The 23,934-nt window shown below is 36.1% G+C and overlaps 1 protein-coding gene across 2 annotated transcripts in view; it reads left to right on the top strand.

The window, feature by feature from the left end:
- Positions 1–23,934, top strand: part of PLA2G4A (phospholipase A2 group IVA) — a 343,561-nt gene that overhangs the window by 239,818 nt on the left and 79,809 nt on the right. For both annotated transcript variants that reach the window (XM_081026434.1, XM_081026433.1), the window contains 3 exons: positions 478–559; positions 22,094–22,242; positions 23,014–23,127. In XM_081026434.1, coding sequence (XP_080882560.1) covers positions 478–559; positions 22,094–22,242; positions 23,014–23,127 — 345 coding nt within the window. The remainder of the gene's footprint in view (positions 1–477; positions 560–22,093; positions 22,243–23,013; positions 23,128–23,934) is intronic.

Raw genomic sequence — 23,934 nt, 5'->3', positions numbered from 1 at the left:
ATTGCCTTGGGTCCAAAGGTTTTTGAAAACTGCTCTGGAAATGTCATGCCAAAAAAGACTTTCATTGAACAGTAACAATAAAACAAACAAACCTAAATAATTCAAACATCTTGCTCTGACCTCGCTTTTCTGTCAGGGCTTCTTAGTCATCCAGTACAAAGCCTGATTGTGCTCCTAGGACGCAGTCCTGATTTACATTATTTCCTCAGCGCTTGGTAAACCTGACAGCAAAGAGGTCCTAATAGTAAAAGCTGTAGTGACATTTTAAAACTTGATCTAAACTTCTCAATAATTCTGTGATGGGAGAGAGGAGAGCAGCAAGGAAGGAACAGCCTTGGGATCAAAGGATGTTTCTGGTATGCAGGTTACTTTACTTCCTTTCAACTAGAATATTTTTAAATAGTCTCAAGGAAACAGTAGAACAATTTACTTGGATTTTATATTGGCAGTTTATTTTTATTTTCATTTTCTTTCCAGGTGGAGCACCAGTATTCCCACAAGTTCACTGTAGTGGTGTTACGTGCCACCAAAGTGACAAAGGGGGCCTTCGGTGACATGCGTAAGTGCCCTTATTGCTTTTCTGTTGCAAATGTGTAATTATGGTTCACCCTTCAGTTGCTTGAGCTCCTTGATAAGCCAGGGGCAGTCTCTTCTTCAAAAGTGGTTATCTTTGTTTAAATCTCTGAATGATAACGTTTTTAACAATTCTGTGATGCTCTTTTATCTGTGGAAATAGCATTTTACCTTGACTTTACATTAACTGAGAGTACTTGAATTCAGACAAAATGACTGACTGTCTTATGACATACAGATCTTTGGAATTCAAAGAAATTCTATTTAACACTGTTTTGAAAAAAGTGCTGAGTTGACTTTAAATAAGCCGCTCCTGTGAGGTATTGTGACTATAAGATTTAAAAAATGCAGTTATCTAGTTTTTATTTCTTTGAATGTGTTTATTATATGTGGAAATAACTACAGTAATTCGTTTTAGGACAGTTTGAAATGATGTGAACCAGTGTCCAAGAATAATGTTGAATTAACTTATTTGCAGTATCCTTCTCCATGCTTTGAAGAACAGTTTTTCTGGTTAATCTTAACAAGTGGCTGGGGGTCATGGAGGTGGGAATACAGAGAAAGATTGTTAAGTATAATGATAACGAATTTGGTAAAGTTTTAGGTTATTACTAAAATATGGGAGTGGCAATTTACTTCTCAGAACAGGTTTTGGAGAAAGAACAGAGGTTGCAGTTTATCCATGTGAGAAATAGAGAAGGTTCTCCTATCAAAATGACCTTCAAACTGGTACTGGAAGGATGAGCTTGATGGTGAGAACAGGGAGAAGTCCTAGGCAGTGAAAATAGCACACGTCCAAGACGAGAGACAAACTGAGTGCTTCTAAGGAACTAGAACAGGGCGTTGTTAGAGAATAGACAGTAAGGAGAAGGAACATGTGGACTAATATGACTAAGACTGAGATTTTATCAGAAAAGCACTGGGAAGTATCTGATCTTCCCAGTATCTTGAGTCAGGAGTCACGTGATTGGGTCTTCATTTAAAAGAATGTTTGTTCTAGCCATCGTATGTTCAATGTACTGGAGGTAAATGTGGAACATACTTTTTATTTTTAAAAATAAGAGGGACTTGAACTTGTTGAAATCACCATGAACATGGGCCAATAGAAAGAAGTTAAATAGTAAAAAAAAAGAAGAATGCGAGCTCTGTGCTCAAGACGTCAGCGAATGAAGAAGGGTAGAGAAAGTTGGTAAACATCAGAGAAATAAAGAGAGGAACAGGAGGTAGGCTCTAATGGCAAGAGTTTGGGATGCACCGTGATTTTCATGAGAGGTGAGGGGAACAAGGACAGTTTCTTCAAATGAAGTCTGGACGAAGGGTTTATATTCTAAATTTTATCTCACACTTCAGTCTAACCCATTTAATCACTCCTTTGCCAATGCTTCTCTTAAGTTATTCTTATTTTGCTTTTTTTAATTCTTTGCATTTTCATCATTAAAATGAGAGCTCACTGGAAGAAAGGCTTCTGTGAAAGAGAAGCCATGTCAGCAGCCATATTTAAAAATTGGTGTCTTTCATGACCTTGGGAAAGGCACAAGCCTTACAACTCAAGAGGTCATACTGTTAGTTAGAAAACCATTCTTTCCCCTCCTCCCCTTTCTTTCTGGGGCAGCCGGTTAGCTCAGTTGATTAGAGCGTGATGCTGGTAGCACCAACGTTGCCGGTTCAATCCCCGCTGGGGTCACTTTGAGTTGCGCCCTCCTTAAAAAAAAAAAAAAACATAGAAAGCCATTCTTAATTCAACTAAAGAATTAAGTTGCCAGGCATGTAAGTTACTGATCTAATTTGACTTAAAAAATATGTAGTTATCTCTTATAAAAAGTCGCAGCAACCCTTTTCTATCAGGGCAAAGCTCTGTCATATAGAGACAGTGGCTGTTGCTTGAGAACAGTTACTATTCTCAAGATGAGTCCAACAGCAGTTCAAGTTCTATACTCTGTGAGTCTCCTTCAACTGGTGTGCACCTGATTTTTTAACTACTTTCCCCGTAGGCTCCAGACACCGTGGCCCTGTTACTTATAATTAGGAGAGGGGGGAGAATCATGCTGCAGGTGTCATTTTAAACCTATTTGAGATGACATTGGAAATAATACTTCAAAGCGAGCATGAGATATTAATTCATCTCATAACACAGGGAACCTTTTGGATCCCCACAGTGTCCACAACACAGGTTTGACCCTTGATTTCTAGAAGCTTCCTTTTTAAAGTGAGGGACCCATGGAAGGAATAGCCACTGGAGATTAATTGCTGTAGGAGAAAGGAGAGTGCTTTGACATTCTGTTAAAACTTCAGCATTTGGAGTTTGATTTTATTTTGTTTGAGTTACAACATTTTTTTTTTCTTTTGGCGAGGGGCAGGAACTGTTGGTAACACTTTACATTCACATTAATGAGTTTGTAGGAAGTTAGGGAGAGATAAGAATAAAGAACAGAGTCTTAGAAAAATGAATTCAATAAGATTAGTATGAAAAAGTGAGGGGACAATATACAGTGCAAAGACTTCTTTTTGAGAAGTTGTAAGAGATTATAATGAGAAAAGGTGTGGGCTGACACTTTCCTAGGAGGAATTTTGATGATATTGTTGGGTGAGCTTCATCTACACAAATTACCAAGTAAGCTGAATATGGGATGTTTGTGTATAGAAGTTCTTTAAAGATAGACAAGGACAGAATGGTAAAAAATGTTCTAAGATCTGCCAAGACCAGGATAACAGAAACCTACAGTCTCTTCTGTTGTTAATAGTGTCTGCATTCATTTAAAAAGGCGAATTTCCATCAGGCTTCACATGTTGGTAGAGAAGAATGGCAAATTACTATTTGGTTTTTCAGCGTTGCCTGTGGGGGCTTTCTCACGGGCACTCCACAGATCAAATTGTTGATTCCTGGTAAAATACCCGTGTTTGCTTATTTTTGAGATAATACTAAGATTAAATCTATTTTTCATTTTGTCCCTTGATAAATCATCCTAACTGGCTTCATTGAGAAATACCATATTGCATTGCTAAAGCATCATAATGAAATCGGCAGGATCCATGAACTCTTCTTAGGGGTCAGAACTGACATTTTAATCAAAACGTTTCACTCATTTCCCTGAGGGGACTGGGTCAGCCAAGCACAAGAAAGCATCTTCACAGACATAGCAGCTACTCTCAAATGTGTCATTTATTCTCAGTGCCTCCGTGCCAACCCTTCCCTTCATTCTTATGCTCATGTCTCATGAAAATGTAGTTTGAAGTTCAAATTTGCACCTGACTCACTGATAGTCTTGTTTTTAAAACAGGTGGTTTGCATTAATTTGGCTGTATTAACATAGCTGTCACTTCTAAAGCTACAGGAAGTTGTAGTAGATATGACATGTAACAGAGTGCCCATTGCTAAGTGTTGGGTGGATGCCTATTAAATTCGGTATTCTATATTGTTCCTTTCCTCTTCTAGTAGAAGATATATGTTTGCAGAATGACCCCAATGGCAGTAACACTTCAGTTGGTACATTTTCTGTGAGCCTGTATGAAATGAAATGCACATCCCTGGCTACAAACCTCATTTTATAACCAAATGAAATGGCTGGCACAGGTGTGGTAGGTTCCTCACTGAATTTCTGCTCCTGTTAAAAAGTGTTGGGGAAAATACAGATCATGGAATGATGATGGAAGCCAGTCTCAGAATTCATAACTAGACAGTCATGTTTCATTCCCTAAGATGAAATCAGATCATGGATACCATAGCAATTTAGAAATGATAAAATACCATACCAAAGTTAGATATGGTCAATATCCTAATTATGCCTATTTGCTGAGGATTCTGATCTGGTCTCACTGGACACTGACCTCTTTCTCTTTACAGAATGAACATCGTAAACGTTAGGGCTTCCAAGGACAGTTGTAGGATTGCTAATGGATCTACTTTCCTTAAGTATTTAGGAGACAGCTGAGCTGAATGTCAACATTTAAACTTTAAGAAAGAATAAATACACTTGGGAGAACTATGAATTTATTGTATTTAAACTAGATTGTGTATGATTACATTGCTTAATATCCTAAGGTATAGTTTTAAGCTTTTCTTGAGAATCTCAAGCTTCTATTTTTCATAATGTCTGTGTCTCTGAGTAAATGATTTTCTTTTTCAGATAAACTCATAGCAAGATCTGTATCAAGTCCCTACTTTTTAAATGCTGTGCCTTTTGCAGCTCTGCTTCTCAAACCTTAATGTCCATAGAAATTATCAGGGTGTCTTATTCTAAATGCAGATTGTGCCTCAGTGTGTCTGGGGAATAGATGTTGCATTTCTAACATACAAGTGATGCAGACATTGCCGATCCATTTTGGGAGACATTGTCTAGGTGATTTCTTCTATTTTCTATTTTCCTAGCCTGATTCTAAAGAGCTTCTGAGCAGAAAAGACTTGAAATATTCCAAAATGGAACCAAGATCCTAAGGTTTTTGTTTTTTGCTGGTTTTACTTTTTTAAAAATGAAATAACCATAAACACCTTAATACTTTTTTTATTTTTTAAATTCCTATAGAGCATTATTTACCTTATGCGATACATTACCACTGAGAAGAATGTGAGAAATAAACACAAATGCCTTAAAGCTGTACCACAATTACATTATGACATTTTAAAATTCTTTTATATTATAATCATGACTACATCAGGTTGCAAGCAATAAAAAAGTAGAGCATACCTTTTTATTGTCTTGGAGGTCACAGTACATACTTCAAGTTAACTGATCAAATGTATGGAATATACTATGAATGTACACACGTTCACCAATATGTTCTTTCCTTCACAAACAAAAACATCCTCTATAAATATTTTAATATGGCTTAATGCTCCTTCAACGTACTAATTTGTGATTTTGTGATATATGGGGCATAACTAAGAAGCCAGGCAGGGGCATTCCAGGTGCTCTGCTTTTAATCTAACTGCAACATTGTGAAATATTATTTTCCTCTCCTCTGCAAAGAGTTTTGGTTGAGATGTGGCACACCTGCCCTGTCATGGGTGTGTTAACTTTATAAAGTTTAGCTAAATGCTCATTGTTATGGAAAACAGGGCTATTCTCCAAAAAGGAAGTTTTAAATTGTCACCTTGCCAATATTGTCAGAGAATATAAGTATTCTCCACCCTGTTGGAAAACAGGGTGATTCCAACAGAATAGAAGACTTTTTAAATATGCTAGACTACCTGACTTCTTGCGGGGATTCATGAAGAACCTTGACTTTGTACCACCTTGGGGGTCTTGAGGAAAGAAGCAACACACTGTGGCTTCACTTCTTCTTCAGTGGAGCTGTGTTGTCTAGCATGATGCAGGAACAGCACTGACTTGGGACTTGCAATGCAAGGGATACGTATGGAGCATCTGTAAGATTAGCTAAAAAAAACCCCTGAATGTTCCTTTACAAATTGATGTATACTACATATTCATATACAAACCACTTATCAAGGACGAAATACAGAGGGTGCCAAAAAAAATGTATACCCATGTTAAGAAAGAAAAATCTGTATTAAAATTGTAATACAATGAATGATGCCAGCATTCATTTGATTAATGCCATCTTTTGAGCGAGCGCCATACTACACATTGGTACCATAATTCAATTCGACTCCAAAAAGTAATACACAGTAATACATCTCTTAAATACATACTAATACATATCTTAAAATGTGTACATTTTTTTGGCACCCCCGGGATTTGCAAGTATTCAGTCTCTTTTATCCCACCGTGTTACTTTGAATGTCTTTGCTGTCCTGTGGACCATGTACTCTAAGAGTTAACATATCAGAATATAATGGGATGGATAGTCTCATTACTCAGGTCAATGAAATCTCACCTGACATGATATTCCTAAGTCTCATTAATTTTGACTCTGAGCCCCACTCACTGGAATAGGTAGAAGAGTTTGGACTGTCTCTCCCTTTTCAAGGTCCTATAAGTATTCTAGGCACATAGAGGTGCCTGTACATTAGGAGTAGGGCCTGTCATAAGCGTTGTCGGTTGTCATCATTGATATCAGGCCTTCTGCTAAATGTTTTCATGGATCCTGGTTTCCACTTTTGGCAGACATGAAATGCCTCTCAGAGTAGTCTTCCCAGTGACCACATATCACACCAGAGAGACCCACTGTGCTCAAAGTGACACAGCTTAGAGTCCAGATTCATGGCTGTCCTGTTGTTACCATGCCACGCACAAGGAGCATGGCTTTCCAACACTGATAGAAACTTAAGAAAATCTAAACCCATATGAGTTTTAGGAAAGGTGGCCCTCTTTTCTCTAGTCTTGTCCATCCAATGCAGCAATCTCAATCCCCTCACCTCAAGGACCTCCCAGAGGATTAAGCCCCTTTAAAGAATGTGGCTCTCAACACCAAATGTGAATAATTCCTTGGAAAGAAGCTTAGAACTCAAACTCCCTAGTATTTCTAAATGTTGGATGAGAGGTAGGGTGTTGGATATGTGTGTAGAAAAACATTATTTAATCTCTTGAGAATCGTCATCAGCAGCAAGAACAATGTAGAAATTAGCATGAAAATATGTTATCTTCCCCAGTAGCCATTCTTGAATTCCACAGTGATCAGAATCTCCAGGGAGGAGGCAGAGTATATTTATGAAAAATCATGGTCTCCAGAGGCAAAACACTACTCACTAGTCCTGTGTTCTTGGGCAAGTTTCCTCTCTCTGCCTTCTTTTTCTCATCTAAGACAGGTTGTGAAAATTGAATGAGTTGACATACGTGAAGCACTGATATGCCTGATACATGGTACGCACTCAATAAATATTACCTCTTGTTATCAAAATATTTTAGATGTCAACATAAGACACTTATTTCTTTTTTTTTTTTTTTTTTTTTGTTGCGAGCCCACTGGCCCATGTGGGAATCGAACCGGCAGCCTTCGGAGTTAGGAGCACAGAGCTCTAACCGCCTGCGCCACCGGGCCAGCCCAAGACACTTATTTCTTAAACATAGTCTTTATATGAGCCAAAATATTCTCTTTGGGTGATCTGTGCATGGAGATAATTTTCAGTTTTTCATGTTGGAGACAAGAAATTTCCATCCTGAATTTCCATGTTGAGCAAATTAATGGATCCTTCTTTTTTCAGCTGGGGAGAAACAAATGATAGGATGGTACTTCCATTGTCTTTTCTGATGCTCTTTGGCACAGTTCACTCCTGTGCTGCCCTGACAGCTGTCCAGACTTCTGTTTAACTCTTGTCACATGGAGTCGAATCATGTCCTTGTAACACTGGGACCTGTGTCTTACTCACTTTTTAGAAAATAGGTGCTTCGCCTGGAATCTGGCATAGTAGTGAGATCTCAGAGAATTTTGGATGAACAAAAAACTACATAAATATGTGTAATTATCTTTCTTCTGGAATATTATTTCCTTTTTTGCCTCAGTAAAGAATTTTTAAAAAATGATTTTATGCTCCCTTTCTTGTATGTAATAAATACCTCTGGTTATTTCTATCCATAACTATCTAAAACTTTCCTTTCTTTCAATGCATAGAAACTTTCTAACACTTTTGGATCCATCTAATTAATCCTTTGTTTTGATCAGTTATGGAGTATCAAATATTATTTTTTATAACAGTACTGCTGTTGTCCTATAGCCACCTGATACCCTTGAATATATCTTTTCTGAATCAAATATTCCCCTAGCATCAGCCCTCAGGTTATGATTGAACATGACTTTTAGTTTGCTATTAGTTTTGGAATATTTTTGAGTATCCACCCAAGATTTTTAAAGTTCTAAGTATAGTGAAATAATTTCCCAATGGGCTTTTTATAAGAGATAATTTTCAAATAAGGAAAGTGTTTCAGAACACACGTCTATGTCTCAGTTCTTATCTTGTATTTTCTATGTAGTAGGGGAATATGTTAGGAAGACACTATAGTTCCTCGTCGATTAAAAGGTCATGCAGTTTAGGAAGTAGCCGAATGGTTTCATGAGTACAGTTAATCCTTTTCCTCTCTCTTTACATTTTACCAGATTTCTATTTTTTTGGTTTGTATGTATGTATTTCTGTACTTTAGGTCTGATGAACACAGTGAATAACGCTGACCTATGATATTTTGATAACAATTGATCGTTGGGTGGGTTTTCACCACATTTATTCAATAAGATGAACAGAGCTAGATTCTAGTAGTAGAGTTGTCAGCAATGTTTTCATGAGATGATAAAAGCAAGTTCCTGTCAAAATGAAGAGTACATCACCAGTACTAATAGAGAAACAATCTGTATGTTCTCTCTCTTTTTTAAGACCTGTTAGTGATGGATCCTACTCATTTAGTTCTTTACATATATGTCTTATACTTGAGTTTCTTTATCTTAAAATACTTTTTCACATATACACTTCAACACATTAGTGATCTACCAAGTGAAGGAAAATCTTCATTTCAAAAACTTTTTAAAATCTAAGTGACATGCAGCCTTCTTTTCATATGCTAAGTAAATTCTCTTTGCCCCAAATCATATACCACTTTTATATTGAAAAGGTATGATTAATATCTAATGAAATTAAATTTAAAAACAAGTTAAATTTTTAAAGAAAAGTATACTCTTTTTATGTCAAAGAGAATATCTCTGCTACTCTAAAAGTTTAAGCATTTATGTGAAAACATTTATAATATGTTATTTTAGTATATTTTCGTATTTTAAAATGTTCTTGAAAAGAAAAATTATGTGACATAAAGATTGAAATGACTAGTTACTTATCTGAGGTATAGTATGAAGGTTTTGGTAAATTTTACTGAGTCTTTAGAAGCACTCTTCCGTTCTCACTTCTCACTTGACATATCAGTATAATTTTTAATGAAATATTTTGGATAAAATTCTAGACAAAATGATTTGAAGTTATGTACAAGGGTAATCCAAATCTCCAGATGCAAAATGAAATAACAATTTTGAAATTTTAACTTTGGAAAAGAAATGTTAAAGAAATATAACCCAGTGCTTATTACAGCCAGGCTGTATTATTAACATCCTCATCAATAAATGCTGAACATCTCCTATGTACTTGGTACTCACTCCGTGCCTTGAAGAAGTACAAAAGAAATACACATAATACCTATGGGAGATAACTTTATTGAGTGCCTACTTCATATGAAGGGGGAAGTGTTGTTTAGTGGTTAGAGCAAGGACTTTGGAGCTGGCTTGCCTCGTGTTCACATCTCCCTTCCACTATCTATTAACCATGTGACTTTGGGAAAATTACTTATCTTTCCTAGGTCTCAATTTCTTCAGCAGTTAAATGGGGGTAATAATTATACCTTCTTCACGGGTTATTCTTTTATGACAATTAAATGAGATCATGAAGTGCTTAGAAAAGTGCTTGATATACAATGTACACAATATTAAATGTTCAATAAAAATGCTAAGCAGAGGTCTTAGGACTTTATATTTCATTTATTCACTTCAGTAACACTATGAGATATGTGCTATTTTAATTTTAATTTTACAGATGTAGAAATTTATTTAAAGACGTCAAGTAGATAATTCAAAATCACATAGCTGTTATGTTTTAGGGCTAGAACTCAAATGTACCTCACTCTCATGTCTACTTATACAGCAGCTTTGAGCTAGTTATGCTCTAGCTGGAAAGACGAAGTGGGTCTAAATAGCTCTTTGGAAAATCAACACAAGAGAGTATATACTCAGTAATTGTATGTTTAGACTATACAGTGCTTTTGAAAAATGTTGGCAATAAGCCTCCAAGAAGACTTTACAACTTGAATAGAGATGAGATGGGTTTTATAACTTAAGTAGACTTTTAATATGTAGAATGGATATGGGACGTTTCAATTTGGGGAAAAAATCATAAGAAAAGGATTTAAAAATGTGATTGACATAGTATGTCTAATACATATTACTTAGGGAACTTGGCTATTTTTTAATGGCTTATTCTGGTGAATAAATGTCAAGTAGCAAGGATGATGCCTTCCTTTCATGCAATGATTCTAAATTGAGGGTCAGTTTTGCCTCTGGACATGTTTGGCAATATCTGGAAACATTTCCAGTTGTCATAATTGGGGGTTCCTAGTGGATGGAGGCCAAGGACAGTGCCCTGGAGCAAAGAATTATTCTGTCCAAATGTCAGTAATGTCAAGGCTGAGAACTCCTGTTTTAATGAAAAAGTAGAGTTTTAGTTATGGGTTGCATAGAGTGGAATGCAGCCCATCTACATAGTTAAGGTAAAATTAATATTATAAGAAATATGTTTTATAATACTACATAAGAACTTCTGGAAAATTACTCTTCCTCTCCAACCTAAACAGATTCCAAGAAACATCCCTAGATTATAGACTTTTAAAACATTCCAAGCATAGATACTGATAACCAAAGGTATTTTTGTTTTCTTCCAAAAAGGTATCATAGAGGTTTGAGGAAAAGGGCAATGCGGGCAACAACAAAATATTCAGTTCTGTTTTAGATCTCCATTTAGCTTTCTTTGTTTTGTATTGCATGTGTCTTTGTCTGTTTTCTCATGAGTATCAACGTTTTGTACAATAAGTCATTTTTACTATATGCTGGATGGTAGCCCACCTCGTTAATATACTAAGTCAATTGTTAGTACAAAATGTACTCAGTCAATTGTGAGTAGATGATATTGGGCTTTCTTCCGGATATCCATTTGGCTAATGGTACATTCTGATAGTTTCATGTCCCTTTGCAAAAGGAAGCATGTGACCCGAGAAAGCACTAATATAGATCTGAGACTGTGAGAAAATGGAAAACGAAAAATAAAGTTCAAATTGGAGACTCTGCCTGATAAAGGGATTTCAAAATAGTGTTAATAAAATGGCTTTGTTATTTCAAATGAGAAAGGTATGCTATGATTATTTGAGTTCCAAGACAATGCTGCCAGTGTTGGAAGGCCTTTGCTCGTCTCTCTTCAGTGTACACAGAATCACTGCCAAAGTCTGCTTTACTAAACCACACTGAATCCTTCACTAACTTTTCCAGCTTCTGTATTTACAGCAATTTTCAGGGACTGTCCTTCAGCATCTGTAGCCAAAACAATTCCAATTTTTGAGCCTGTTCTGGAAGGAGCAGGGGCTGCTACTTATAAACAAGTGCCCTGGTACTCTACCCACTTCCTTAGACTTATTAAGGGAGGAAGCTGGGATTAGAGCATTTATTTACTTATTTATTTATTCATTCACCCATTCATTTATTTTGCATTTATTATTTGGAAATAAAGGTTAAATACAAATGCACTTGGAAGAAATGACTGACATTGATTTATATTAAAATATAAATAAATGGGGTGGGACAAAGCCCCAGGAAGGGTGAAACGTACTACCTAAGAGTAAAAAGGAGTTAGGGAGGGGAGATTGTTGTGTCTATAATACTTCTACAGTACTGCCCAGGGCTAGTCCATCATCTATTATTTCAGTAATATTTATTATGTTTCTATAATGTTTCAGACTTTGTGCTGGACTCCTGGACACAGTAGTGAATAAGAAAGATGTGTCGTCTCCTGCCATCATAGAGTTTGCAGTGTAATAGAGGCAAAAATAAGTAAGAGTTATTAGTGTTGGTACCGTGTTTCCCCGAAAATAAGACCAGGTCATATATTAATTTTTGCCCCAAAAGACACATTAGGGCTTATGTTCAGGGGATGTCATCCTGAAAAATCATGCTAGGGCTTATTTTCGGGGAAGCAAGGTATATATGAAAAAGCAAGGAATTTGGCTTCAGAAAGATTAGGTGAAAACCCGGCCTCTAAATGATCTTATTCAACTTGCTAAATACCTCTGAGTCTCAGTTCTATATCTATGTGATGGGAATAATAATACCTATATCAGCAAGTTAAAGCTTTATGTAGAATTAATTGTACTTCATGCAGATGTAGATAGATGAGCTCTCTAGCAAACTTGATTTATAGTGGCCAACTTTACCCGATAGGAAAACAGAACAACTAGTTGACTAGGGATGTATAAACTAGATAAAGAAAACAGAGATAACATCTCATTCCACTCATCCCTTTAATTGTACAGCCATTGAACCCTTATCTTGGATATTCTTAGAACAAGGACAAGGACTTGAAGAACATTTAGTTATCAGCTGAACTGTCAAAAGAAAACAGAACAATATGCACAAGTAAAGGGAAGCAATGTTCTCAGAACAAATGCTTCTGCCTTTAGCGTAACTTTGTGGAATGTTTGAAATGTGTGGATTTCCGAGATGCTCCATGGCCTAAATGTTGAGTGAGAGTGATGTTCTAGTGCATCGTGGGGGAGGATTGCTGACCGGAAGAAAACCCAGGGTCCAGTGGTGGGAGCCACTGTAGGCCTTTCTCACGTGTTTAGGCCTGCCCTTCAAAGGCACTGAAGGCCAAAAATGTGTTTGAAAAAGACAATTGTGCTGGCATGATGGAAAGTGGCTTGACTGTGAGAAAAGAAGCAACTATGACATCATGTTAATAGTCCAGGTGAGAAGTGATACTTAGTTGAACCGGGACAGTGGTAATTTGAAAGGAATTGAGGAGCCAGATGTGAGAGGCATGTGAGAGGTAAAATAGGCAAAACTTGGAGACAGATTGACTATTGGAGCTATGAGGAAAAGAGAATGACTCTCATGTTTCTAGCTCTGACAACTAGAAATGATGGTCCCACTAAGTGAGACAGGAACTTTCCTGTCAGGAAAAATATCTAAGTTTTTACTTTGTTTTTGGTTTGTTTTGCTTCCCCCTTTTTTTTTTTTTTGTTGTGCATTTAGGGAAAGGAAGATGGAAAGAAAATAAATTTATGCATATTGAGAGTGAGGTATTTTCAAGGTATTTACTAGGTACATATATGAGACATTTTTTAAGACATTCAAGAGCAGATTGAAGATCTCACAGTAGAGTTCAGAGAAGAGCATATGGAGGAATACTTTTTCTTCTAAGATGTGAGGGAAGAAGTTAAGTATGAATAAATAAATATTTAAATTATAAATATATTTTTCAAGTTGTAAGGTACATGGAAGAAAAATTGAAAGAGTATATCCAATCCTTTCCTTTCATTCTCCCAGTGAAGTGGGGGTGAATTGTGTCCTCAGAGGAGGAATAGCGACTAAGATGGGTGACTTGAGAAAAGCAGCAAATGTTAGAGCAGCCATGTGAAGAATGAAATAAAAAAGAAGAGGGACTAATATGTATTTGAACAAGCTAATAACTAAATGGTCATTGGACTATGCTGAAGTAACTAATCACAGAGTATTCATTTCCCCTAGGAGTGATTTAGAAAACACAGATTAAATTAATTTTAGAAATGTCTGAAGGATTGAAAAGCTACTAAGTCAACTGGGATTTGAGGGAGCAAGATCTCAGGGAGGAGAGATGCCATTGAAGTAAGCCCAATATTTTGCAGGCCGGTCCCCGCTCTGTGCACTGGCAAGCATAGGTAGGTTTGGGAGGTGAGAGCAATGTGGGAAATAGCCAAGCAGTGAAAAGGCAGAAAATTTTGGCAACCTCAGAGGAGCTGGGGACATAAAAACTGGGTTTCAGGACCAAGTCAGTTAGAATTTGAGGGGCAAGCTCCCTAAGAGTAGGGGAAGCTTGGAGAAGCCTGAAGGTAAGTGCCTTCACCATGTGAAGCCAAATTTTTAATCTGTGCAGAGCAATAGGCTAAGAAGTAAACACAAATTACCTGAGAAACAAAGCAGAGATATTGGCAGTCTCATAGTACTAAGACAAAAAATAAAAAATAAAAAAAATTAAAAAGTGGATATCAGAACTGCCAAATGAAACAGTCCTAGTAAGCACCCTGAGATCTCAATTGAAAAGCTTCGAATGGGATTGAATGAGAGATAGACTGAAACTTACAAAGACTTTAGTCAGTTCAATTTCTGATTCAATTTCAATTGAGACGATCCATTCTTCTGTCAACTGCCTGCCAGAAAATAAGACAGGTCTTCTATTGAGTAGATGTAACTTCCCCACAGGTTTTCATTAAAAAAGTCTGGCATTCCATCCAGAATTGCCAAGTATACCAAAAACCAAGATCTGAAAAAATAAATAGGTCCACAGCTGTTGAATATGGACTTTGAAATAACTAAGATCGATATGTTCAAGAACTAGATGGCAAGATGGGAGGTTTTACCAGGGAACCAGATGTGTACAAAAGAATCACACAGAAAATTTAGAACTGAAAACACAGTAAATGAAATTTAAAACTCAGCAGATGGCTTTATTGTAGTTTGAACACAGGTATAAAGAGGGAATTAGTAAACTGAATAGAACAGTAGAAAATATCCGGACTGAAACACAGAGAACCAAATGAAAATAAAATGTGGAATAAAAGCATAAGGAATATCCAGGGCATGATGAAATGAAGGAAGGAAGGAAGGAAGGAAGGAAGGAAGGAAGGAAGGAAGGAAGGAAGGAAGGAAGGAAGGAAGGAAAGAAGGAAGGAAGGAAAGCAGGAAAGAAAGAAGGAAAGAAGGAAGGAAGGAAGGAAGGAAGGAAGGAAGGAAGGAAGGAAGGAAGGAAGGAAGGAAAGAAAGAAAGAAAGAAAGAAAGAAAGAAAGAAAGAAAGAAAGAAAGAAAGAAAACATTGGAAAAAAATAAAAATAATATTTGAAGATATAAAGGCTGAGAATTTTTTGTAACTGATAAAATATATTCAACTATATACATAGATGTGCTATGAACCCAAGGAAAAATATAAAGAATACTTACCTTATACATGTTGTGGTACAACTGCTGAAAACTAAAGACAAAAAACATCCTAAAAGCATCAGGGTGGGGGGTAAGGGGGACCACATTTAGAAAAGCAAAAAACTGAGAGTTGGATTCCTTAACAAAACTCGGCTTTGAAGTGCTTAAATAAATAACTGCTAAAATAATGCTGCAGCAGGTGAACAAAGTTAGAGGACTTACACTACCTGGTATCAAGATTTATCATAAAATTATGATAATTAAAACAGTGTGGTATTGGTGCAAGCTTAATTAATAGACTAATGGACTAGTAGGACTAAATGGAAGGTCCATGCAAAGTTTATATTGCAATGCAAGGGTTAAAAGCAGTATTCCCAGTAATGCTGGAGTCTATTGGTTATACATATGGAAAAAAAAAAAGAAGTTTAACACCAACCTCATACTATACACACAAATTAATTCTGTATGGGATTTAGATCTAAAAGGAAAAGGTGAAGCAAATGAAATTTTTGAAGATATCAATAAAAACTATCTGATAAGCTAAAATTTTCTTAAACAAATGACAAACAGCATGGATCATGAGAAAGCAAATGGAATCATTGGACTATATTAAAGTTAGGCCTTTCTTCTTATCAAAAGACATTGTTAAAGTAGTAAAAAGATAAATCCCAGACTGGGAAACTATATATGCAATATAAGTGTGTCTGTCAAAGGACTCATATCCAGGATATGTAAAGTACTCTATACATCAATATTAAAAAAGACAACTAACAGGGAAAAAAAGGACAAAAGACTTGAATATGGCTTTCACTCAAGGCAATGTCCAACTGACCATTAAAAACGTATGAAGTACTGAACCTTATATAGTCCATCAGGATGTGTGAATTAAATTACACAGTCATCAGATGTTTAAAATTACAAGACTGACAATGTTACATGTTGGGAAAGATGTGCTGCCCTTTGACTATTAACCTCAGGGTGTATGATGGCATAACAATTCCATGTCCAAGTAATGCCATTCTTAGGAATTTCACAACAGAGACATACATATGTGTGCACCAAAAGCCACGTGTAAGAATGTTCATAGCAGCACCATGGATAATGGCCCCAAATGGAAACAATCCAGATGTTTATTAGTAGTGGAATGGACAAACATTGTATGGAATATACACACATGGAACAGTTTACATCAATAATAGTGAATATTTTATTCTACACATGTTAATGTGGATGAATCTCACAAATTTAATCATGAGCAAAAGAAGCCAGACCCAGGAGTATATATTGATTCTATTTATATAAAGATAAAAAACAGGTGAAAATAGTCTATGGTGATGGAAGGGTAGTGGTCACCCTTCTGGAGGCAGGTGACAGAGGCTTTTGAGTTGCTGGTATTATTCTGTATCTTGACCTGGGTGGTGGTATCATGGGTGAGTTCAGTTTATGAACATTTTTAAAAAACTGTAGGTACACAGTCTTCCAACTTCTCTGCATGTATCTTACCTTTCAAGAAAAATTTTACAAAAAAAAGAACTGAACTATTCTGGATAGCCATACATTTATAGTAGGGCTAACCATCACTTTCCTGGGATGTATGCCAGCAATTCAGCCAGCATCGTACAGGAATAGTACAAAGGTTGGCAATCATAAAAACTCTTACGTTTAAAAGCTTTAAGTTCTACATGTAATTACCATTATCACTAAATCATAAATATTTCAAAGGAGTGACCACATTTGAGAATAGTATTCAGAGGCATTTCTTTCAAAAAATGATTCTTTAAGTTTTGGTCTTACTATGGCTTTCCTACTTTGACGGTAACTAAAGCAGAACGCTTGAATATCAGCCCATCTCCTTGAACAGACTGCCAACTAACACACCCACAGGAACTTTATTTTTGGACTTGTTTTCATGTGGCTACTTGAAAATGTACCTAATGGTTAGAGAGAAGCAGAAATGAATTACTGGATTGTGCTTAGTAAAAAATCTATGAGCAGAATAACTCCATGACAGAAGACCAGTCAGCATGTTGACTTTTCAATATCAAAATGGTTCTGTTTTTCTGTGGGTGTTATTATACCATTGTTCTTTCGTTGAATCTAATTATGCACTTTAAATCCCAATTGTCACACTTGTGTGCGTGAGAATCACCTGATCGAGTTGTTAAAAATGCATTTCCAAACCCATGCTGAAGCCTCTGACTGAAGCTGCCAGGTGTCTACATTTTTAACACTCCAGCTGATTCCGGGAAGATATTTTAGTGAACTACATTTTGAAAAGCACTGCTTTAAGTTCACCATCAGTGGATCATAGCTATTCAGAATCTGATATTTGGACTGTGAATTTGGGGGGATTTTTACTTTTGGGATTTTTTTGCTGCTTGTCATAAGAATTGTAACAGGTTACGGGTCATCTTTATTTGAAGAAAAGGGTTTAAGTTGCTACAGAGTGAAGTGGACATGAGAAAGCAACTGGTGAATATGTAAAATTAGAAGTTGGAGTTTAGAAGCTACCATCAGGTCCTAATCATAAGACATATTGCTCAAAGTCAAAATGACTGATGGACCTATTATCAATTTAGGCAGATACTCCTTAAACTACTGAAGTTGATGAGCCATTTTACAATCCTCGCATTCTGAAGCTATTTCTGGTGTGTGTAGCTTCATGTTGTCTTTATGGGAGCAACAAAAATCTGTATTCCACACCCCCGACATTTTTTGTTTTGTTAAGATTTAGGTCAAAGGATGAGATGTAAGAAAGTCTTTGCCCATACATTTCATCTTTGCTTTACCACCTTTGGCTCAAGCTAATCAACACCCAATTACCCAGAGACATTAATTCACAAAGCCATAAGTACACAGGAGGAAAAAAAAATCATTTATTTTCCTACATTTGACCTTTTTTTCTCTCACTTGATTTCTAGGAACTTCTCTAAAGCATTGGGCTAAATTTTGTTGTCCAAATGGACTGCTTTCCCTTTTCAAAGCTTTCATGTGTTACCATGCCAGTGAAGATTATAGATTATGTAAAGAAGGTGAGCTGAGATGTGCAATGATCATAATCCAACTTTAAACTACCTCTTAAAACTTCTTTTCATCCTGCACTGTCACAGCTACAGATGTTTCTTAGAGGGCAAAGATTAGCAATGATGCAGAATTGCAATATCAAAGTTTGCCACTGTCAGTGGTTTTCCACTGCCCAAGATCCTTTGACATCTTGACTTTGAATTCTCTTGTTAATGAAGCAAGAGAAAATTAAAAAACCTATCACTCTTGACAAAAATTTTAGAATATTGACTTTATTTAAAAGTAAAAATGATAAGAATCCAAAGTGACAGCTTTGAAATGGATTTCAATTAAAAAAAAAAAGGTCTGTTGATGTTTTGACCTAGAACTGTAGTGTTGACATCTCGTTGTATGGTATTTTCTGGATCATTTTGTCAGAATTATAATTTGTTAAAGCATGTGACCTAATGAGAGTCCAATTTGGCTGAGAAGATAGTTATATCCCTGATTGACTTGTGCCACTTCAATTTGTGCTTTTTCTTTTCTGGTTCCTCTCATGGAACTTCACTTTCTGCTTTCTCTTTCTTGTTTGGCCCAAGAAAATCTCTCCACTTCTTGCATGATTCAAATGAAGATAAAGCATCTAAAGGCGATTCCCCCACCTACAGTTTGACTTTATTTGTGTTTAATAATCTGGGTGACTGAGTCACTGGCTTAGTGTATCTGCGTGTCTCTCATTTACCCCTTGTCTCTAAAATTAGGCTATTAGCATTTGACTCATCCATAACTGAAATCTACAGTTTTGTGTTTGGCTCCGTCTCAAAGCCAAACTGCTTCTTGATGGGCAGTGCCTAGTATATAACAGGCACTCAAATATTTGTTGACTGAATGAATGATGTTTACCATCTTTATGCCGCCCCTTCCCACACACTTTTTGTTTTCTATTTTTTTTTCTTGGTTTTGTTTTCTCTAATATTTTGGGGAAAACATATGGAGCATTAGCCCCATGAGAAAGAACCATGGGCTACATTTTTTATACATTTAAGGTGAAGTGCCAATTGAGTATTCTTAAAATTACATACTGATTTCTACTCAAAAGGAGGAAGAATGTTTTTCTTTATAATCGTCTACAACCAGCTATTCTAAACATGTAGTTTTATTTTTGGTTTGCGACCCTGAGCACTGGCAGCATGGCAGAAACATGGTTAAGGAGAAGGAACGATCATCTCTTTTGGTTGAGGAGGTGGGTAGAGTCCTCTTATTGCATTTTCGTCTCTTCTTTGGTTGATTCCTTTTGCCGTCCTTCCCACCCAGTCTTTTTGTTTCCTAATTTCTTTCATTGTCCTATTGAGAGATCCAGGAGTCCTCCTTTGTCCAAGGGAGATATGTTCCAAGAACCCCAGTGGATGCCTGAAACCATGGATTGTACTCAACCCTATATATACTGTTTTTTCCTATACATACACAGCTTTTTATTTAAAGGAAGCACTTTAGGGCATCTCTTGGCATATCCGAATTGCCACCCTCACTACTCTTGCACATTGGGGCCATTATTAAGTAAAATTAGGGTTCCTTGAACTCAAGCAAGCAATACCATTACAATCAATCTGATAACCAAGATGGCTGCTATGTGACTCATGGGCAGGCAGCATCTATGTTGTGGAGACTCTGGACAAAAAAGTGATTTACATCCTGGGCGTGATGGAGTGAGACACTGTGAGATTTCATTACACTACTCAGAATGGTGCATGATTTAAAACTTATGAATTGTTTATTTCTGGAATTTTCCATTTACAATTTTTGGACCACAGTTGACCACAGGTAACTGAAATTGTAGAAAGTAAAACTACAGGTAAGGGATACTACTATCTAATCACTGAGTTTGAAATTGCGATATATAAATATATACAACCAACACATTGTATACCTTACACTTCCACAATTTTATATGTCAATTATATCTCAATAAAAATACATACAATTGCAAAACTATTTCCTTTCTTCCAAATAGGATATCAAAAGTGTGAACAGAAGATGGCCTAAGTCAATGTCAGCTAGAATATTTGTTTTAAAATGCAGATTCCTACGCACACTGCAGATCTACTGATTTGGGGTCTCAGGGGATGAGAGTTAGAGATCTGTGCTAACCATCATCTAGGTGTTTACGTTACACTCCCACATTTGAGACTCAGCTCTCCTTGACCAATGAGGCATAAACTCCAAGGGAGAAAATTAAATACATTCCCAAATGGTTATACCTCGTTTTTAGATCTTCCCATTTAACAGTGAACAAGTACACTTAAAAAAAAAAATCCGATGAACGTATATAAGAACTAAGCAGTGTTTAAAAATTATGTGAAGGGCATTGATTACATTATTTGATAACTATAACTATAGTTAAAGGACAACATATATTTATTTTCAACTTTTGGGAAAAGAATCATTTCAGAATTATTATTTTTGCTTTTTTTTTGTTTTCAATATTTGTATCTTTTTGTGTGGACCTCTGCCCCATTTTCTCTCTCTCTCTCATTCTCTCTCCCTACTCCTGTCCCCTCCCTCCCTTTCTCTTCTTCTCCAAAACTCTAAGTCCAGATTCCCTTTCCATAGCAATCCATATCTCATGATCTCATCTTTAGCACTTTGGAGCATGATATCATTAAAAGAATGATTATTGCAGTCAGATCTTGCTCTGATACTTACTAGCTGTGTGATATTGGGCAAATTGCTTACCATCTCTCAGTTTCTGTTGCCTCAACACCTGTAGTGCTCTAGTGAGATTTAAATGAGACTAATTTGTGTAAAGTGCTTAACAGAGGTCCTAGCAGTCATTATTCAATTATTGGGTTTTGTGGTTATGAATTATAATGGCCACCTGGGAAAAAATGTATAAAAGGGAAAAGTTGAGTCCTTAAGTTAGGAGACCTTAAATATTGTGAAAAAATATAAAGATAAGCAAGACTTGGTACCCTGCCCTCAAGTTGTTGACAGTCTTGTGGGAAAAGACAAATCGATTATAATTTCATCCATAAAATACACTGTGCACTATGATATAAGATGAGGAAGAATTCAGTAGAACCATGAAAGAGAGAGTGATAAGTACTTTCGCTGCGTAGGGTCAGTTGCCTTCTTGTTAAGTGTATATATACAGGGAGGAAATTTAAGTAGTTCCTTTATTTGCAGTTGTTTCTTTTTATTCAAAATGGCATACATATCATACCCTGACTCAAGTAGACCTTTCTAGAAAAAGCTGTCACTTCCTTGAGACACGACTTCCATTTGATTGAATACCACCATAATAAATACAGAAATATATGTTGACTACTAATGTAAATACAACCTCTTAGAGTTGTTCAGTGCACAACCTGTACTACCACACAAGGCAGCAAACAATATTTGTAACTGCAAACAATATGTATCTCACACCAACTTTCATTATTTTTTTTTGCAAATAAAGTAATTAGATCATTTTTGTAATGTGGACAAGCATCATGGTTCTGAACCCATAATATTGTCACCATCATAGTCCTGGGGTGAGGGTTATACTGCAGTTAGCTGGGCGAAATTGCTATCATTGTCTTATAGTTGGACCGAGATTTTCACTTCAGTGAACATGGTGGACAGAGGATTCTGAATAAATCACCTATTAAACAATTCCCTCTCAGATTAAGACTCGTATTAAGATCAGGGACATAATATATAAAAAGTATATAACCTACCATGGTCTTCTATTGTACGTATATTATCTTGTCTCAGATATTTTGAATATGTTACTGCAGATTCATGGAAAATAATCCAACAACACATACTAATAAAAACAAGTTAGGAACTATGAATCACATTTGCCTCCTTCCCACTTGTGTTTAATGTCTATAGTTGACACTCCAGACCCCTACGTGGAACTCTTCATCTCCTCAACCCCTGACAGCAGGAAGAGAACAAGACACTTCAATAATGACATCAACCCAGTGTGGAATGAGACCTTTGAATTTATTTTGGATCCTAATCAGGAAAATGTTTTGGAGGTAAGTGAATCATTTGGGGACGGTTGGATGGTCATCATTTCAGGTTGATGCTGCAGTTGTCCCTGTACCTCCTTCTTTCTCCTCAGTAATGGACTCCAGCCGGGCAGCAGAGTAGACCAGATTTTAGATGGTGCACATCAAATTATGTGGGTGTCCAGTGGTCAATGCAGGACTTAGGTAGGGCTGGGAAGACTCTTTTATCCTCCCCATAGGCTTTGTAGAAAACATATTTTCTGTTATAAAAAGGAGGATTCAAGTACAACAGAATAAAAATATTTTCAATTGTCTTTAAAATAGGTTAAAATTAATCTTTGCCAAAAGAGTTGCATGGATGTTCTACATTAACTTCTTTCACATATTCCAAAATAGCGTTTCCCTTGAGAGGAACTAAACTTCCATTTTATTATTATTTTTTTATTAAATTCATTGGGGGTGATATTGGTTAGTAAAATTACACAGGTTTCAAGTGTACAATTCTCTAGTACATCATCTACATAATTCATTGTGTGTTCAAATTTCCATGTTTGAACATATAATAATGAGTAGGTCAATTTGGAAAATGCAAAAGTTAACTATTATTTTAGTTGAAAATATAGCATTCAGAAAGAAAAAACAAAGTATTTTTTATTGATTGAATATTGAGGTTCTCAAATGACTGTTACGTATCATTTGAGAACTTTAATTTTTTAAAATGTGGTGGAGATTTTAGATATAATTTACAAAGACCCTCGGGAAAATTTATACTTGTGCCCAATTTTTTACTCTCTGTAGATCACATTGATGGATGCCAATTATGTTATGGATGAAACTCTGGGGACAGCAACATTTCCCATATCTTCTATGAAAGTGGGAGAGAAGAAAGAGGTTCCTTTTATCTTCAACCAAGTAAGTAATACAACAGATTTTTTTTTCAACTTTATATCATGTAAAATCTATTTATTCTGGAAAATTGAGTTTGACCCTTGGAAATTTTATTTGTTTATGCATTTCTGCTTTTATTTATGAGAATTTTGTTTTTTAAAGAGAAAATGTTGTTTTCCCTTTTACTTCTTGTCCTAATCTTTTATTATTCTGATGTCTACAAACTATGGTTGAGGTATTACACCAAATACAGCAGAGGCATTAATCTCTTTTGCTCTTCCAAATCCTAACACTGGGATTAAGGCATGGCTCTGAACCCCCCTGCCAAATATTTGGGAGGATGAAGGGAGATATAAAATCTGAGAAAAATGGTACAGGGAGAGAGAATATGTGAATGAACTCACACTGTTAGGATATCCAACCTATTCCAAAATTACATGTTTAATAATAAATTAAGCCTGTGGGGAGGAGAATTTCTGTCTCAAATAATTAGGGCCAACGCAGTAATAGGTCAGCAAGAATGGTCTTGAGGTTATTGTTTTATTTATATTTATATTAGGTTTGCTACATTTCAGAAATTTCAGTAATTTATTCAGGAATAATAAAACCCTAGAAAAATTATTTATACAGACTCAACTCATTGGATTTTGAATTTTGTAAGAACTAAGTAGTTTACAGTGAGAAATGTAAACAGCTGGAGGGTTGGTATGCAAAAAGCTTTAATGTATTCATTTCTTCCTGTTGGGAGGAGCTCTTTATTTTGTTTAACCTTTGAATAAGTATACCTCCACTTACCCGAACCTACCTAATTCTTAACTCTCACATCCTTTC

This window comes from Rhinolophus hipposideros, assembly GCF_964194185.1.
Source record: "Rhinolophus hipposideros genome assembly, chromosome: 19".
In the NCBI taxonomy this organism is placed as follows: domain Eukaryota; kingdom Metazoa; phylum Chordata; class Mammalia; order Chiroptera; family Rhinolophidae; genus Rhinolophus; species Rhinolophus hipposideros.
The sequence above is the reverse complement of the archived record's forward strand: the minus strand, read 5'-3'. Positions and strand labels throughout refer to the sequence as shown.